At 40.8% G+C, this 19,830-nt stretch overlaps 1 protein-coding gene across 1 annotated transcript in view; it reads left to right on the forward strand.

Moving 5' to 3' along the window:
* Positions 1–74: 74 nt before the first annotated feature.
* Positions 75–19,830, forward strand: part of si:dkey-28b4.8 (sarcoplasmic/endoplasmic reticulum calcium ATPase 2) — a 24,542-nt gene continuing 4,786 nt past the window's right edge. The window contains exons 1-14 of the mRNA XM_049566927.1: positions 75–477; positions 2,375–2,494; positions 3,011–3,028; positions 3,170–3,252; positions 3,454–3,558; positions 4,566–4,704; positions 13,617–13,783; positions 15,140–15,295; positions 15,447–15,588; positions 15,889–16,055; positions 17,178–17,266; positions 17,433–17,535; positions 17,741–17,872; positions 19,680–19,805. Coding sequence (XP_049422884.1) covers positions 2,377–2,494; positions 3,011–3,028; positions 3,170–3,252; positions 3,454–3,558; positions 4,566–4,704; positions 13,617–13,783; positions 15,140–15,295; positions 15,447–15,588; positions 15,889–16,055; positions 17,178–17,266; positions 17,433–17,535; positions 17,741–17,872; positions 19,680–19,805 — 1,545 coding nt within the window. The 5' untranslated portion in view covers positions 75–477; positions 2,375–2,376. The remainder of the gene's footprint in view (positions 478–2,374; positions 2,495–3,010; positions 3,029–3,169; positions 3,253–3,453; positions 3,559–4,565; positions 4,705–13,616; positions 13,784–15,139; positions 15,296–15,446; positions 15,589–15,888; positions 16,056–17,177; positions 17,267–17,432; positions 17,536–17,740; positions 17,873–19,679; positions 19,806–19,830) is intronic.

Genomic DNA, 19,830 nt, shown 5'->3' on the forward strand with positions numbered 1-19,830 from the left:
AATATTTCTTAAGCATAAGTGTTTACTTTGAAGGTTGAGACCGGAAGTTGCTTTTTGTGAGTGGCTAGCTTGATTTTATTGGCTATTGTAGCGTGTAGGCTGAGTATTAGTGACCCACAGACACTCCTGCAGCCAGGACAAGGAGTAATAATACCACACTGTCTGTACAAACTTGTCTTAATATATTTAGAGAATAATTCGCCTTAAATAAGCCTTATTTTTTTCCTTAAAAAACAACATTTTTACCACGCGGGAACCGGGTACTCTTTCAATGGAAATATCGTTCTGATGATTTTTCACTCATGAGCGGCTGTCACAATATAACTAGCTAGATAGCCTGTTGTGAAAACTATCATTCAAAGTATATTTTGCTGTTTTTTTTCCGTCGCTGTGGGGAATTTAATCCAAAACCCATGGTGCTGTGATATACACTGTCTTACTGGAACTGTAGGGATAGTGGACAGACGCCACACTCTGGTAAGCAACCTGTTCATCTCCGGAGGATTAACGTTATATCAGCGCTAGCTGCCTAGCTAGCTAACGTTAGTCACCTACAGAGATGTAGCCCATTAGCTGTCTGCTAGCTTGTGGCTCGAAGCCTGTAGCTTGTTACAGTTTTTCACCTGTCATTTGACATACGGCTCATGGTATCAGCGTGTAACCAGTTAATTATGCAGACATGTCAAATTGCTGGTAACCCTCACCAGTCGTGAGCTACATGTCTGAGCATTTGCCGTCATGTCATCCATATTAACGTTACCCAGAATTTAGGCGAGGCTCCTCGTAATAACAGCGAGAAAGTGTCAGTGTTAACCCTTCATATTTGGTGTATAACGTTAAGCAAAAGACCGGAAGTGTCATCATTATTACCGTTTCGTCGGTAGCCGATTTATTAGCATAATGTTAATGTTTGGCTCCTGTGCTGAATGCAGAGCCAGTTGCTGGTATTTTGCAGATGCAGAAATTGGCCTAAGTGATGTAAAGGCGATGCTCCCGAGTTAATTATTCTAAACACAGGCCCTCTTCTGACAGTCTGACTGGCCTTTACCAATCACTGAGAATAAAGTCTTGTGATAAATCCAGCACAGATCATCTAACGCTACCATAAAGCATGTTCCAGTAAATGATGTTAAAAGTTTGTAATTATTTCAAGCTGCTTGCTTACACACACCATAGTGGTGGAATGGGAATAACAGGCAAATGATTTCTTATTGTTATCATGTAATTTAAATGGGTGAAAACTAGCCTGCTGTTGAATTGGCATGGCCCCTACCTGCTTGTTAAAGGCCTTAAATCTTGTAAAAACTTATACAATAAAGCCCTTCCGAGCAGCACAACCCCCAAATACTCAGAAATAAATCCTGTCCCATTTGATGCAACACAGGGAGATGTTTTTTTTCTTTTTCAGAGCCAGCTCACACCCTATGGATAGTAACTCATGTCTCTTGGGCCTGTTTGCCTCTACGGGTTCCAGATTGTGTGGTTGCTTGGCTATCCAGTACATTTGATTCCCCAGCCAATTCATGCTGTAACAGTGTGTAATTTTTACACATTCAAGAAGCAGGGGTGGAAAACACTGATAATAGTGTTGTCTTTTTTATTGAAAACCAGATGAGCTCCAGTCAGGGTGCTCTATCTCTGATGCAATTTTAACAAAAAAAAAAAAAACCTATACAACGTATCATGGAAATAGTAAGATCTGAAAAATGTTGAATGTATTTTCAATGTATTTTTTATCAGAGCCATAATAGTAGAATAGGCTAGGGCGGTACCTTCATATCCTCCTGACATTTAACCAGGGTACACAATATGATGGTCTTTGTGTAACCCCCACCCCCTTTTTGTCTTTTCATTGTGCCAATAATCACCACCTCCGGTTTACTTGAAGATAACCTTTAATTCACTAAGTTAAATGTGAAAATATGCTGGCTCTACACTGTTTTCCCCTGCTCTCTGTCCTCTGTTGCTGGCCAGCCTGTTGTTACAGTAACATCATCCCCACCAAGTCGCAGTTATCATCCTTCTCCCCAGACTGACCTCTGGAGGTGCATGTTGTGCTCTACAGAACTCATTACAGCATCTCCGTATCACTTTAATAGAAAGAGTCAGTATTTTTGATGCTATTGAAAATCATATCTTCGGGATTTATAAATGAACTGGTATAACGCAATACCTTGATACCACCCAAGCTTAGTAAAGAAGGATGATTGTACTACAATACTACTAACATTTTGAATCAAACTGCTTTTCTCACAGTTCTTAGCTCCCTCTGTAAGTTAGTAAAAAAGGCATTGACAACTGATATTTTTATATCGAAGAAGCTGTGTGTTGATATTCATATTTCCTTGTGTTCTTTCTTCTCTTCTCGCCATAGCGATGGATAATGCTCATACTAAGACGGTGGAGGAGGTTTTGGGCTTCTTCAGTGTAAATGAGTCTACAGGTCTGAGCTGTGAACAGCTGAAGAAGAACAGGGAAAGATGGGGACCCAACGGTACTCATGGAAATAGCTTCTTTTTTTTTCATTAAACACTAATTACATTTCTTCAAAACAAACTGACAATTTCACTGTAGTCTCAGGAGCTCGTACTACTACTGCCACTCACAAAAATAATAGCCGCTGTTGTTATAAAAAACATATACAAAAAATCATCAGGCTTCCAATGTGCAGCAGTCGTATTGATTAAAATGTTCAGTAAATGTGTACATGGATACACACCTACCCTGCAGTGTTGTGAGTCACGTCATATCCAATATATATCCTGTTTTCAGTAGAAGGAGCACTTTATATCTGCATCATGTTCAAGTCTGAGCAAGCACAATATCAATCTAGTCCTGCTGCTGGGAAAAAAGAAAATTATATGCACCAAGCACTTTGGGAAGGAAAATAACTGATTACTTTTCCGCAATGTAATTTATTAAACAAAGTACCAGTGGTGGTGATGTAATTTGTTCTTTTTCTCCATCCTCTCTGCTTTCTCTCTGCCTTTAACTCTTTCTGTACTTACAGAATTGCCAGCAGAAGAAGGTGAGCTATCTGTTTTATTATCCCCTTTATTGTTACTCTTTCTTTTTCTTTTTTCCATCGTCACATTAACTAATTTACATCAAAGTCTGTCTGTGTTTCTTTTTGCTGCTGCTCATTGTGTTCCTCTGTTTCCTCATACAGGGAAGTCACTGTGGGAGCTGGTCCTGGAACAGTTTGAGGATCTGCTGGTGCGAATCTTGCTGCTGGCTGCGTGCATCTCCTTTGTAAGAAAACACAACTGTCTGCACAGCACACGAGCAAACACATACACACTCAAATTCACATAATCAAGTAGTGATGACAATGGAGTTTGTATTAGTTTAACCCTGCTAGATATACATACAAATGAAATGAGTTTTAATAACACAGATCTACACTGAACACAAACATTCACCTTTCTCTTGGTTTTGTCTTCTGTCTCATAGACCCTGGCTTGGTTTGAAGAAGGGGAGGGGACAATCACAGCCTTTGTTGAACCCTTCGTCATCCTCCTCATTCTCATCGCCAATGCTATTGTAGGAGTATGGCAGGTAAACAGTGTTTGCAGGTTTTTACGGACTGGCAATATCATCATATCAAGACTGTTTCTTAGACCATTAAGTAACTATAGCGTGAAATGCAACATTTAGCATTATTCGGTGGATTTTGGCAGGTGGACGGGCGGCGAGCTCTGGGATTTAGCAGCAGGGGGGTGCCTTAATGCCATTCATCTGCACACACTCCCCACACTGCTGTAACACAGGCCTAATTGAAAATTGGCAAAATATCCCTTCAACTGCACAAGACTCGAGGAAAGTTGCCAGTCATGAAAGACTTGCCGTCAGTCCAAAACTGAGGTGCTACACTCAGTTGCCAGTTTAGTAGGTACACTTAGCTAAAAGTAATGCAGTCTCATACAACAGTTGTGCAAAACATCTTTCCTTCAAGTTCAGTTTACATTTTGTCCACCTCATTTATTTAATTGACAGTGGGCTGAATAACAGAAACACAAGTCCTTAGATTCGTTTCAGAGACACTGACTACATGTGGGTTAATGGTGTATTTCATCTTGTGTTGTGTTTGTTTCTTTTTTGATGTAATGTGTCTAGGTCTGTTGACCTAGTTTGGGTTTTAACAAAGACCAGTCAGGGCAACCACGGGCTTTTAAAGCCTCTTGGATGTGCCTCTGTTTCCTGGGTTTAGCTTCTGTGCTCGGTGGTGTGTTGTTCGGATTATAGCATTTATATGCTCACATGGATGGTAAGAATCAAACAGAATTAACGGGTGTGTGTACGTGGGGTTTCTGAGCTGTTCATGAACCAGTCCCCACTTTTAAATCACTGCTGAAATGATCCATATCACAAACAGAGAACTGCCCAGCTTAGCAAGTCCTCATGTTCTGTCATACCTGTAGCTTCCTGTCTCTCCTTCTCTGCTGTTTTTGTCTTCACATGAGGGCAACTATGCTCGAAGGGATTTTTCACATTAACAATCATTGCTTCCACATCAACAATTCAAATAAACTCATAGAACCTTTCTTTGGCGCTGTGTCCTCCAGGAGCGTAATGCAGAGAATGCCATTGAGGCTCTGAAGGAGTACGAGCCAGAGATGGGCAAGGTGTACCGACAGGACAAGAAGAGTGTCCAGAGAGTCAGAGCCCGAGACATCGTTCCTGGAGACATTGTGGAAGTCGCAGGTGAGTAGTGGCAAATTCTCTTCACCCTCTCAAGTAAACTTCAATTCATTAAATGTCTCTTGCGTGTCAAATAGTCAGCCAATAGTTGGTTTTCTCCTTTAAGACGTAAAATTGATTTATGTATTCTTTAGACCTGAAGAACAGCTGTACATGCAGCATGTCATAGGTAGTGTGCAGACTCTGTTTTTTTCCATCCCTCTGTCCTGCATCTAGTAATTATTATCTTGATGTGTGCGCTTTTGTGAACTTTTTGCATGGTTTGTTTGCTTTCCTACCATGAACGAACCACACATGAGTCAACTTGGAAGTGGACAGAGACCCACTTTTTGGTTTGGTTGTTTCAGCCACACAAGTGTTCCACTGACAGCTTTTACACCAGCAAAAACAAACCATACTAACCAGGCAAAAGAAAAGGACCTGAGTTTGTTTTAACCAAGCTAAACAGATTAGGTGTAAAAGCTCCGTTAAAAGGTTTAGAAAAAGTGCTGTATGCAGTAATGTCAGCGATAATCTGTGAGGTACAAGATGTTATACACTTACGAATTTAAAGTGGGATTGTGCTGTAGGAGGTTGTTTCAGTCAGCAGTTTCATTGGTTAATCCATCTATCCATTTCATGGCACTTCTCTGGGTCCAGGTTGCATTAATTGAATTAACTTTTATTAGAAATAATAGTTATATACTGCCTAGAAGTACTGAATTAAAAGTGATATAAAGAATAGTTCTAGGCCATATCGTCCCACCCCATTCGTATATTTGATGGTATAGTTGTAAAATGTGTTAAACTGCATTCTATGTGGTATTAAAAGGTCTTTAAAAGTCTTAAATTTAACTTGACTCCTGCACAAAGGTGTCATTAGTATTCAAAAAGGTAACGCCATCAGAAGGCAGCAAACAAGAATATGAATGGGAGCCATCAATAACCTAAAACAGAAGCCCTAACGTGTTTTTACACACTCACTTGATATGCTGTTTTAACAGTGAATCTGTAGTACTGCAGTGAGCTTGGAAAGACCTTTGTATTCCAGCACAATGCATTTACACTGGATTGTTGTTTAGACATGGTTGAAATAACACTGCGGCGTCTTTGTTTAGTCATTCCTGGCAAACATCTTAATCTCTGCCCTTTCCTCCGGCTGTTATCGTCATGGAAACCCAGTGAGAGGCACACACGGCCTTCATGGAAAATATTTGATTGGAGTGTATATCAGCGCAGCAGTCTCAGAAGGTTTTGTTGTATGTATGCTGAAATGAAATGAAGGGTCTGAATTAATCATTTGTATCTCTTTTGAGCAGTATGTTAATGTTATGTGGGACATCTAAGCTAATGGCCTCGTGTGTAAACCTTTTTCATCCACTTGGAGTGTTTTTTGAGTGCCGCCATTTTTTATCAAGTGTTTTAGAGTGTTAGAGTGCATGTAGAGTTTTTAGGTGCTTGTGAATGCCGGTGTTAGTATTCATTGCTCTGGCTTGTTTGGGAGGTTGTGATGGTTGTTTAGCAACTGATTTGTCACCAATGTGACCAGACATACAAAAGGAGGTGGAAAATCTAAACGGGTCAACAGCATTGTTTTCAACATCGGGCGGTTGTGGCTCAGAGGTAGAGTGGGTTGTCCACTAATTGAAAGATCGACAATCCCCAGCTCCTCCCATCCGCATGTTGAAGTATCCTTGGGAAAGATACTGAACCCGATGGCTGTTTCATTCGTGTATGAATGTGTTAAAAACTGAGTAGCACCTTGTACAGTAGCTTCAGCCACCAGCGTATGAATGAGTGTGTGAATGGGAGAATGTGACTCGTAGTGTAAAAAGCTCTTTGAGTGGTCGGAAGGCTAAAAAAGGAGCTACACAAGCGCAGGGCTAAAGGCATGTGCAGACGAAACATTTCTGGGGATCCCTGAGAGAAATTATCCACTGGGGAGTACCCGCTAGAACCACATACCTTAAAGGGCTGTTTTTCTGTTTGCATTTGCACTGCCAGAAAGAACACTGAAACGATGTACTGTAAGCCAACCGATGGTTGGATAGCAACGTCACTTCCACATAGACTAGTCAAGATTTTGTATTTCCACCGTCACATATAGACTCAGTAAAGTCTGGACTTCATTGCAAGTTCATTTGTCTGTTTTCTTGCATTTTTTTCTGATACAAGCTGTTTGTGTTTTGTGTTGTCTTTTGTTTACACGGTTAACAGTTTTTCTGAAGAATGGCAGTCGCAGTTGCTGGATTGGTTGTCCCTACAAAATGTGTGTTCCAAGAATCCACAATCATTCCTAGTCCTTGCAGTGCAGACAGAACATAAAGGGGTATCCTCAGAACAATGAAAAAGCCTAGGGGAAAAGAAAATTTAAATTAAGATCTATTCTTTGACCAGGCTTTTTCCTCCTAGACACAACAGAGCTCAATATAACGTTAATATGAGATTTGGAGACCATTTTCTCATACCTCTTAAGCCCAGTTCAGACCAAAGATTCACAACAAGACGAGTTGAAACATGCACCTACTTGAAACACGCCATTCAGAAATGTTCTAAAATCCTGACGGTTCATGCTGATGCAACTTGATGAGACGATGTATCATCTCTATGCAACAACTTTTTACTTCAGTTCTGATTTCCAGCTTTTCGGGTTTATTTTCTGGCTGAATTTAATTTGTAGCTTCTTAAAATATGAATGAGGATAGTGATAGGGAGACACTGGCTACAGCTGCATTTATAGTAAAAACATAAAATGAGCCTGAGATGAACTATATTCATAATAAATACGCCACAATAATATTAAAAACTGGAGCACCTTCCACAGCAAGCAAACCAACCTCTGTTTGTATTTTGCCTTGACCAGCGGACTTCTCGACAAGCCAACTGGCTGTAGAAACAGGTGATGAGCTTTACATTCTGCCAGCTGAGTTGCAGGTGACACCATCAGCCGGCTTCAGTCGAGCTCAGACTGACCACTTCACACTGTTGGGACGTTTCTCTGCACGTTCTAGAACGGTTTCGTCTCCTCTTCGTCTCATCATTGGTCTGAACTGGGCTTTAAATTCAGCTCCAGAGAAATAGCCTTTCGCATGTCTCAGCCTGACCCTAATTTAAGATCTTAAAATGCTCTTTTTCTTTTCTCATTGCGGTCATTTAAATTTGTCTCAATTTATCAGCTCTTGAGATAACCATAAAATCCAAAAGAAAACTTCACTGGCTCATGAATGAGCCTGCACAATTTCAGAAAATTGTCTCAGTGATCAAATTCAAATCTCAGCTTTCTGTTCTCGGAGTTGAGAAACCTCTGAGAAGAAACAAGTTACGAGTCACGCTGATTCATTCTGTCACTTCTTAATTTTCATAAGAGGGAGTTTATAAGGAACAAATCACAATTTAGTAATCTCCGAATAAGACGCTAATTTATTTCTGATGTGACAAAGAAAAGATTGCTGTGAGGTTGGAAATGAACCATTTTGTCCACCTGCCACTCTGGCTGGTGGATTTCAACATCTACCAACCACTTAATAGACTATAATTGTTTTTTGCTCTTGAGTGAAGCAAATCTAGCAGCCACTTGCATAGTTTATCAGCATTTGGCTGGTGGCTCGTGCTAATTTCCAGCCCTGGTTGCGAGCAGCAAAGTTTCTCGGTCCGAGAACGCTTCAAGTGCTTCTGAGCATTTTTCAAGATCTGTCGGTGCACTTCTCTTGTCAAAGTTGGCAGTCGGACAGATGTGACCAGATGTGACCCTGTCCTATGAGTCCACTTCTTTTTGCACATTTTACAGCTGAATGGATTCACATAAAAAAAATGTTTTGTGTTTGAATAAACACATTGAGATCAGTTGTATACACAGTTAAAACCAGTCCAGCTGGGTCGTATGAACACTGCCAGCTGTAGTAACAGTCTGCACACACACACATTTCATCTTGACCCAGTAAGAAAACTGTTGAATCCTCCAGATACCCACTGCTATTTCAGGCTGCTCGGAGAGAGGAAGCAGGGTTAGGAGTGTGTGTATGTGTGTGTGTGAGATCCAGTGCCCCTCTGTCTGTAGTAAAAGTATTCGACTTCCAGAGCATGGGAACACAGTGACACTAATCAGAGCTGGAACAACAGGACGGAGCTGGAGGCTGTGTTTAATGTGGCTCGTGCTTTTATTATCTTTCCGACGTTTCAGGCCAAACATAACACAGTGACCAATATGACTGTTTGGGTACAGCCACACATTTTTGAAATGAAGCTACCAGTAGTCTGTGTTAGTAATTTCGTCTGGTTTTAAAGTACATGTATCTATCATTATTACAAAAAAAGCAAATTGATGTAATCACTGTTTTATAGTTGTATTCTTGTCAACCAAATGGTTACTGTGCAGACCAGCAGATTTGAATAGTGTAACCTTAATGTGTGTATCATATCAGTTGTAATGAGTTCTTTCAAAAAAACACCTACCTGTTGAGGTCGTCTAGTTGCAGACCTTTGAATTTCAAGTGAACCATTTCAAGTGATTATCATTTTTGAGTGCTCACATTAAATTATTATCAAGCACTCGCAAAAGAGCAGGGTTAGTGTTAGCTTATCTTTCTGCACTCCACAGACTGTAGAGATTAGCCTACATAGCACTACATTGTTTTAGTATTGTCAGAAATATTTATTTATCTATACATACCAGTTTTTAATGTTTATATATTTATATTAAGGGTTTCATTGCTCATTTTCCGCAGTACTGATGCAACAGCTCGGTCTCTTATTGTTAATGTTTAATGCAGTCTTTCTGCTGTTCTCTGCTACTAACCAAGAAAAGAAAAGTCCTAGTTGTCATGTTATACCCTTGTTATGTTTATCTTTTAATATAAAATGTAAATTGTATGCCATCAATATGAATTTTCCCTGTTATGTAATACTTCCACAAATCAGTTTTGTGCCTGGTTACCATTCACCTGTAACGTTAGATTGAGTGAATGAAACATAAAACGTTATCTGCAGCTGTGCAGATCTGTCACTTTGGTGAATGGATCTCTGTAGATATTCACAGACAACAGTTACATTTGCCTGGATTCAGAACTTTGAATCCGCCCACTCCACTGAGTTTAAGTTGCCTGATCGTCTGGCATTGTAACACGAAACAGCGGTTTCTTGGTTGAAATAAAAAACAACCTGGGGCGCCCACTAGCTCCTGTGGTAGAGCAGGCACCCCATGCACAAAGGCTGTGTCCTTGCTGTAGCAGCCACGGATCCCAGCCCCTCCTCCTTTTCACGCTAAATCTACCCTATCAAATAAAGGCAAATAAATCCCCCAAAATATCTTTAAAAAAAGAAATTAGAAAACAACCCATGAGTGCCACAGGGGGATTAACGATTAGCCAATTAGCACGATGGGCTGGACCAACACCGCTGTCAAGCTCTTGTCAGGCAGTGCGCTGGAATGAATGGAGGGTAATAATAACAATGGCAACTGCTATAGACCAGAAAGACACTGCCATCGAGGCTGCTCTATATTGACATATCTCTCAATATCCCCTAACATCAGTTTATTATTATTTATTTGCTCCGCTCCACTATAAAAACCCCAGTAAAACCAGTATGTTGGCATGGCTAGTAGTACGTTGGTAGTATAGATAGAGTGTAGAGAGTAGATACATAGTACGTGTTTTCTTTTACAAAGCAAAAACCAAAATTTTTATTTTATACATCCAAATTGAGTATTTGCCCACACCTCTGATTTTCATCAGTTCAGATAGGTCTGGTGTTGAGCTTATTGATGGTATTTTGAGATTTCTCCACTCTGGAGAAGTCAACATGGCTTAGAGTGACGGAGGATCTTAATTTTAACCGTCTTCATGTGGACCTTACTCTAAGAATTCATCCTGTCCCAGTGCCAGGAAAATGGCTCCAAAAAGTGTGCCAAACATTTATGAGACCGACACAGCTGTCACTTTCATATTACCCTAAATCACAAAAAAGCTGTCTATTCTATACAACAAATGACACCTTCTATCTCTAAAATAAAACATGTCAACTGTATGTTAACTTCCATTCCAATATTCTCCTGTCCAGTCCCCTCCACACTACTGACATATGACTTTATAAACGTGAAAAAGAGAACAAGCATCAAAGCTATAAATGTATAACAATCTCATCCAATGATGAGTACTTACAGGGCTCTTAATTTAATAAATGTCTTTGATTATATTTGAGACATTAATTAGTTTATATGTTTCTATATTTTTACATTAAGAAGACTACATTCTGAGGCAGGAATATCCCTGCTCTGGTAAAATGTGTCAGTGCTCTCACCAACAATTGCAAACGTTTCTTTGTCGTGGTTTGTTAGAGCTCATATTAAGTGTCAGTCTCTCTTTAGTGTCGAAAGAAAGCGAAAGGCTAATGTGTCAGTGCAGCCTCTCTTTCTTCATTTCTCTCTCGTTTCTCGCTGGCTCTCTCTGAGTCACTCACTTATGGAAACATTTGTAAACAGTTTATAAAAAAGGCTGTGCTCTTCCAAGAGAAGGAATGCAGACCTTTCATGTGTAGGTTCATGAGTCCGTCCTTATTTGCATAAATAAGACATGATTTCAAAGGTAGGTCATAAACATATGATTTCCTCTAGAAATCTTCCTGGACACAAGTGGAAAATTTCCTTTGTATTGTTACTTCATAATATAGAAGATCTTAGCCAGAAAAGAGTGTTTATACACACCTTTAATAAAAATGCTCTCACATCTCCCTGTACTCATGAATTACCCGTGATTTGTCTTGCTAGCAAAAAACTGTGCCAATGAAAAAAGGATTATAGCTTATGTCATGTGCAAGCCAAACAACCCTTAATATTAAGCTCTTTTATGATGGAAAGAACCATGAAACAGTCTCAGAACTTCCTCCTCCGCGTATTTGTAAAAAAGCAAGCTAGATAAGGAACAGACAAATGCGTCAGTGTCTAGGACATCAAGGAAATGTCCATAGTAAGTTGTGGTTAGGCCAATGAGATTCATGTACTGATCTTTGTCTGTCTGTTTACTGTTGAGAGTGACTGTGCAAACAGTTTCATCCATTTGTAATTTATTTTTACAATTAGTAATACTCACATACAGCTTTGTGTGTCAGGGTGTGTCACAGATACAGTTTAAAGAAAACATTTTTGTCCAAAATCATTGCTACTAACATTTCAATCGGGAGAGAATTGTTTTTTATAGTAAAAGAATATTTATTAACGTGTACATCAGAATAAAAATGTGGAAATCTGGTGGTGGTAGAGGTGGTGAAGATGAGATGAGAGGAAGATGGAGAGGTGCTGATGATCTGGATGAGTAGAGGAATGAGCCTTTGTTGAGCTTGTTCTGGACACTGGATACGATGGCTGGAGGTGAATGGGGTGGAGGAGGGCGCGAAGATTCTGCATAAAATGATGGCTGACAGCAGCAGAGGAGAGAGCAGATTTAAAATTTGGCAGTGGCATCCTGATTGGCTGATAGAGATTGTGGCGAAGTTTGATTCGATAACTAGAAAAGTGAGCGCCCAGAGTCAGCTGATGAGAGGAAGTAGTGAGAGTGGGATGGAGAGAATTGTGGATGGAGGAAGTCTTCCTGATTGAACGTAGGCTGAGATTCATTTGTTAAAGCTCCCTGTGGGATTTTACTTGTCCATTTTTTATTATATTCAAAGTTTATTGTCAGAGCAGCTGATAACAGATAGGCCCAGAAAGGACGCCTCATCTTCTGTTAAGCTAAACTTAAGTTTTGTAGATCACAACCTTCATTTTAATTGTTTTGATAACACTATTTTTACATGTAAAAAGTTCTACAGGATCAGCAGCAGCATTTTAAAAGGAAAAGCCTCTGCCTACATTACAGTGTAATGCCTCGGCTCACTAGTGAGGTGTCACTGGGATTGGTCTATACATGTCAGTCCCACCAAGATTTCATAGGGTTTTTTCCCTGCATGATTTCCTGGCAGCTATTCAAAATAATTGAGGTGCATGTTGTGATTTTTTTAGGTGGGTTTTTTTTACAATGAGAGTGCAGGAGCAAGTGAAAATTGCAAATTCTTTTTCCGAATAATTCGTTAAAATATAAATGCAACTTCCAGTGAGAATAAAACCAATTCTGTTTTGAGTCTGTGACATATACTGTCATCCTGATTCTTTCGGCACACACAGTAGATTTGGACGCAACCACCTCTGTCATGATGATTTGTCTTTTCTGTTATCAACACGTTTTAGACATTCTCCAGGTGTGTTTTGCGGTAGAAAAGTGTTTGTCAGAATGTCAGGTGTTCCACCTCAACGTTGCACACGGTGCAAAACAGTTTACCCCCACTTTTGTGCCGACCATCAGGGAATTACCATGCTCTCTGTTTAGCAGTAATTTTCTTTGGTAAGTGTGAGACGTTCATGTTGCATCTTTACAACCAGAAACAAGACAGAGGGGGTTTTTTTGCGGGGGAATGCTATGATTGGTGAAGCTCACGGGAAACTGCGATGATTGCGCCTGGCAAGTTAAGCACATTCAGGAGCAAGTTTACATCTTGCAGCTCTGACAAATGTCAGAGAAGTGAAGTGCGTTGCTTGTTTAAGCCACCGTGCTTTGATCTTAAATGGAGTGCGACTGTTTGCTTGTCGTCCACAGTGAATACTTAACTCCGTACGTAACTCCAGCTGGTGTGTTTAATCGTGATCTTTAGATTAGCTTGTTCTTTTATGATGTGGAGATAGAACAGGGGAGGAAGGGAACCCAGGCAGTTTCATTCCACATAATCAACATTTAAGTCATTAAAAATATTAGTATTAAAGTATAAAAATATTAGATAATGTAAAGTGATGTAGAGTATGTCATGCTCAAGTTTTTGGTCACTACTTGGGGCTTAAACACCACCTTTGTTCCAAGTTAAATACAGAAATGAAAAGTGAAATTAAGATTTGTCTTTTCAACACCCTGCAGTTGGTGATAAGGTTCCAGCTGACATCAGGCTGACGTCCATCCGTTCCACCACTCTGAGGGTGGACCAGTCCATTCTGACAGGGGAGTCTGTGTCGGTGCTCAAACACACAGACCCTGTACCAGACCCCCGTGCTGTCAACCAGGACAAGAAGAACATGCTCTTCTCTGTGAGTCTCAACAACCATATCTGTCTTTTCCTAATTCACATACAGTCAACGTAACACACACCACCAAGGAAAGGACCAGGGAGAATGGGACTACCAAGTGTTTAAGTTATACCTGAATGATTTCTATTATTGTCAATATTGAGTCACACTGTTGCACTATGAGACATTTTCCTTTATTACCACTGTAGTTTATTTTGACTCTATTCCTCATACGCCATCCTGCAGCACCCAACACTAACTCGAGCACCAAATGTGGATTTATGTGCTGCTGAAAACAGTCCCCAACAAATGCACGAATTCCTCTTGTTTAAGTAGCGATCGCTAAAAACTACAGTGACCAGCAGATTTAGGAAATGATGTATTTAAAGATTCACATCTACGAGACTAACACATACAGAATACAGCCAGCCTTATCTTTTAAGTTCAGTGCTGGAACAAAGTTGTGTTGTTACTAACATCTGTACCGATCTTCGAATGCAGTATAATATATTTATCGTTGACTTGCTGAGGCAGCAGTCACTGAGCTCCGCAGCTCTAAGAAAAAAGAGTTGCAGTGACATAAAGCATTTATCTGCTACACGAGTCACACATTTTTTCTCTTTGCTCATGGCACGTCTCTAAAATTACCAGATGCATTTGGGAGGATAAAACAAGGTGCAAAACACTTCAGACCCATTGAAAATTAATTAGAAAAATATTTACTTTCTTACATACTTATTAATTTATTTGTTTATGCACTAAAATTTGTTAAAGAAATCAAATTAAAATGATGAAATATAAAAGGGGTTTATATTATACATCTTACATTTAATGGTACAATAGATGACAAGACATGTGTTTCATGTATTTACACACAACATGACCAGAGAGTGTGACAGGGAAAATGACCATTATTTGATCAGACAAAGCGGCTGTGGTGTGTGTGTGTGTGTGTGTGAGACCTCAAAGACTGCTGAGTCACCAGGGGGTCTGTGGTCAAAGAACAACAGCCAGTGATGTTTTATTCAGCGCCATCACTCTGACAGGCTGCAGGTCTGCAGGTTGTCTTTGTTGGCGTGGTTCTCTCAGTGCTGCTGTCCTGAGTGTGACTTCACACACTGATGTGTAGGCAACAATTTAGAACCTGCTGTTACAGGGGAGAAAGAAATCATTACACTCAGATATTAGATTTCACTGTCATTGCTTTATGTGGGAGCATATGAAATAGACAAAGCGTTCAAAGACACATACAGATTCTACTCACCATCTCTTAAACGGCTCTCTCCTGAAGAACTACAGTAACCGTGCGTTACTACGACCCAATATTTGTCATGATGACAACAAGTTTGACAGCAAAGTTTATGACCTTTTCCTCAGGGCACCAACATTGCAGCAGGCCGTGCCATCGGTGTTGTCGTGGCAACGGGGGTGCAAACAGAGATTGGGAAAATCCGAGATGAGATGGCCTCAACTGACCCTGAACGGACCCCACTACAACAGAAACTAGACCAGTTTGGAGAACAGCTGTCTAAGGCAAGGACCTCTTTGTGTGTTTGTGTGTGTGTTAGTGCCTGGCATCACTTTGGACTCTAATCAATGTTTTTGACACTTTCTAAAACAGTAATCTAAAGATTTAATACACAGTATCTCTGTTACTACCCTGCACTTGTGTTTGAACCTGCAGGTCATCAGTGTGATCTGTGTGGCAGTGTGGGCCATCAATGTGGGACACTTTAACGATCCAGTCCATGGAGGCAGCTGGCTGAGAGGAGCTGTGTACTATTTCAAGATCGCTGTCGCACTGGCTGTAGCTGCCATACCAGAAGGTCAAACATCTTATCTATTTATCAGTGCAACAAAATCACTTCTTTTAGATGTATGTTTTTACTTTTTTTTTGTTAAAGACACTGAGCTGGCAAAATTTGGATAGAGGAACAAAATAGCTTTCTCCACTCACTCTAAAAGTCTTTCATGAGCCATTGATTAAAGCACATGAATTCAGCTGCTCTTATGAATCTCTGTGGCTGACAGAAAAAAAACAAGGCAATGAAGCTGTTAAACTCCCTCTCCCTCTAAAAAAAAAAGCTTTCTCCTCACCATTGTCTGCCTGTCGTGTTTTCTCCCAGGCCTCCCAGCAGTCATCACTACTTGCCTGGCACTGGGCACCAGGAGGATGGCCAGGAAGAATGCCATCGTCCGCAGCCTGCCATCAGTGGAGACGCTGGGTTGCACTTCGGTTATCTGCTCTGACAAGACAGGAACACTGACCACCAACCAGATGTCAGTCTGCAGGGTAAGTTGTGGGAGGAATGTTAAATCAGGATGATACATAAAAGGCTGACATCTGCTTTGTATCAGGATTTCTGTGTGGGCCAGTCAGCCTCATTCAGCTCTCAGTATTAATTATATTGTTGCCTTTTAAATGACAAAGAAAAAGTACTTGTTTATTGGTAAATGCAGAACACAGAAGGGCAATGAGGTGCATGTTTTTCAGCTTCAGTTGCGTCTGACTGCTTTGATTTGGAATATCAGTGGAAGTTAAACTGTCAGCACAAGGTGGAGTACTTGCTCTAGATCAGTGATACTCAACTCAAGGCCTGTGGGCCACATCTGGCCAGTGATATGGTGCCTGGTGGCCCAGCAACCATTTTCTTCTTCACAATGAAACTAAACTGATTCACACTGGGAATTTTATTCTTTTTTTTGTACTTTGAATGTCATTATGGTGCCAGGAGGCATTAAAAAACATCAAAATAGAGCTTGCTTATTAAAAAAAAAAGCCAGGGGAGGATTCCTCGGACCCCCCGACAGATGCCTGGGCTAAGTTTTGAATGTCTTGAAATCCTAGTAACACCACACTGCCTGGCCTGTGCGGGGTTGCTGTAACTGGATTTGTACTTTGTAAAAGATGAGTGAGGACAGAAAATGTCCATCTTAACTGGCTCCTGGCCTCCTGACATTTTGCAAAAAGCAGCCCATGGGCTCTAGATGAAGGGATGGCTTAAGCATGTAAGAAAAGAGGACAAACTTGCTGGTCTGTGTGGACTCGGTATTAATTTCTTCTCCATAGCAGCACTTGTACATGTAGGATGTGATCATTGGCCTTTGTGACAGGCTACTTATCCCACCCTTTCTACAGAATGGTAATAGAAAAATCTACATTTCAAAAAAGTGGTGAAAACCTGCATCAGTGCAGCAAAATAAGGTTCAGGACTTTGCCTCACACTCTGAAGAATTTCCATGTTAATCAACAGGAAGTTGCCTCTTCGTGTTGTGTCGGCTTTGATATAAAAGGCTCATGTGCTGGAATGACCAGTTGGAATGTGAAGCTAACCGCAAATATGATCTTCTAATATTATTGAACTGATCAACTACTGCACTGTCTGTCTCTCTATGTGCATGCATGTGTGTTCAGATGTTTGTAGTAGACAGTGTGTCGGGGGAGCGCTGCAGCCTGAGCGAGTTTTCAGTGACTGGATCTACTTACGCCCCTGAAGGGGAAGTGTGAGTGTCTTTAACCTTTAACCTCTAACCCCTGATGGGTTATGGATGGATATGGATTATGAGAGTTTATCTCTCCACCCTTTTCTTACAATTTGTTTCTACTGCCTCTACTCTTCTCTCTTTATTCCTACTCTCTCTGTCGTGGCCTGTCCTGCTGTTTCTCCAGTTATAAGGATGGCTCAGTGGTGAAGTCCAGTCAGTACGAAGGCCTGGTGGAGATGGCCACCATCTGTGCACTGTGCAATGACTCATCACTGGACTACAATGAGGTAAGACATTACTGCAGCGACGACTCAGACCATCATAGATTACCGTATACGGTGCTGGAACATGTACAACTGGAAACTGATTCTGCGTTATAAATACCGTGAACAGCATACTTTAACCTCTGTTCCCTCTGTGTGTGTGTGTGTGTGTGTGTGTGTGTGTGTGTGTGTGTGTGTGTGTGTGTGTGTGTGTGTGTGTTTGTTCCAGGCAAAGGGTGTGTATGAGAAGGTTGGGGAGGCAACAGAGACTGCCCTCTGCTGTCTGGTGGAGAAAATGAACGTGTTCGACACCGACCTGAGAGGACTGAGCCCTGCTGAGAGAGCTACAGCGTGCTGCTCTGTAAGTGTGTGTGTGTGTGTGTCTGTCTGTATCAGCTGTTAACTGGTAACCACCGGTTTTCGACTGGGATAATCTGTCCAAGTCCAACACATTTAAATGTCTCTGGTCCTTGTCTGGTGAAAATAATTCCCCTCGAAAAAGATGCAGGTCGTACACTGTGTCTTAACAATAAGTAAGCCTTGCTTTGTCCACACTATATGCACTTCAGTTAATTCATGCAAACAAACCACATACCTATCTTTGCGCTCAAGGTCAGACTGGAGACGTAGCCACTCCCAACTGGTCCAGATTTCTCCTTAGTCATTAGTTCAAGATCCACACAGTTTGATACATCTGGCGTCATATTTGCGTTTGGCCATGTCATCGTGTTTGTTTACTGTCTCTGTCAAGTAGCTGTCAGTCGCTCACTCTACAGCAGGAAACGGCACAAGTTCTGTGCTTAAAAATAAAATGTATTTTCTACAAACTTGACACATCTGCAAGTCGCTTGCGGTCCATTCAGAATGGCCCCGCGACCCACTTTTGGACCGCAACCCACTATTTGGTAACCACTGACTTAAAAGATAAGTGAGCACTTGCTATCTTCCTAAACATATTATATTGTGATATTGACTGGAAATGACAACAGCAAGTAGGTTGTTAATAGCGATGGTCATTTACCAGAAACTTTTAGGTCTCTGGCGATCTCCCTCCAGCCAGCTGCCACCTTATTTAGGTTTTTGTAGTCATATCATAGACTACAAAAATAATGGACGCAGCCCCTATAACATAAACCACTAGTTTGTAGACTCCCGTTTTAAAGCCTTAGGTTTGGCATTTTGACTGTAGCCATTTTGGATTTTTGGAACTATGGAAGAGTGAGGGGTGAATCTAACTCACTGATTGTGGTGACGCACAGTTGTCATGAAAGTAAATTAACTATAGAGAACAAACCCATTTTCTGTCCCAGGCTGTAAACATGTTTATTTCTGCTGTTAAGTTGGGTGTTTTATAATGGGGGTCTATGGAGAGTAACTCAATCTTGAAGCCAGCCTCTAGTGGCCATTTGAGGAACTGCATATTTTGGATATTGCATTAGCTTCATGTTTCAAACCCAGAAGCTGCTGCTTGTATTGTATAGATAACGCTTCATTTCATCTTCACAAATCAGCCATACCTTCCGCAGCTTTACAGGCAAGCCACAGGAATAAATACAAACAGCGCTGCATCGCTCACATCCAGTTAGGACATTCCATTAAAAAGCTATGCAGTCAAACTGATTTTATCTCTGACAGTCACTCATGTCGCATTCTGTTTGGATGCGGTAAGCTAAAAAAAAAAAACTTTTTTGTCTTAATAATTATAGATTTTTTAAAATAGCTCTATTATGTGCATGACTCTGTTCAGTAACCACAGGTAATATTTCATCAGTTTCCTCCCATTTGTCTGCGACATTGAAATCTTCAGGACATAGAGGACAGGACAGAGGACAGAGAGAGAGAGAGAGAGAGAGAGTGGGAGAGAAATTTAAAGAAAGTGCTGGTGCAAATTGATCCTTCCCTCTGACCTCTGAATCCATTACGCTGAAACCTTTTCCATGCTTTCTCTTCTCTCTTTTGTCTCGTTACCTATGAGACCATTAAGCTGTTGTATTGAGCGTTGACCCATGAACACTGGTTTGACATTCTGTACGTCTGTGTTTTGGTTGCAGTGGTTCAAAGTGACTAAATGTGCTGTGTTTTTATTTTTGTACGCTCTGCCAGTAAAGCCCACTGACCTGTGTTAAAGATGATCTGTACATACTGTAGTTTTTACTGGTCGTTTTCAGGTGATTAAGCAGCTGATGAGGAAGGAGCTGACGCTGGAGTTTTCCAGAGACAGGAAGTCCATGTCTGTCTTCTGCTCATCCAATAAACTTACCAGGTCGGCTTCTGGAGCCAAGATGTTTGTCAAGGTGTGTTCCCCATCACTCTCTTTGA

The sequence above is a fragment of the Epinephelus fuscoguttatus genome, linkage group LG3, assembly GCF_011397635.1.
Source record: "Epinephelus fuscoguttatus linkage group LG3, E.fuscoguttatus.final_Chr_v1".
NCBI classification, from domain to species: domain Eukaryota; kingdom Metazoa; phylum Chordata; class Actinopteri; order Perciformes; family Serranidae; genus Epinephelus; species Epinephelus fuscoguttatus.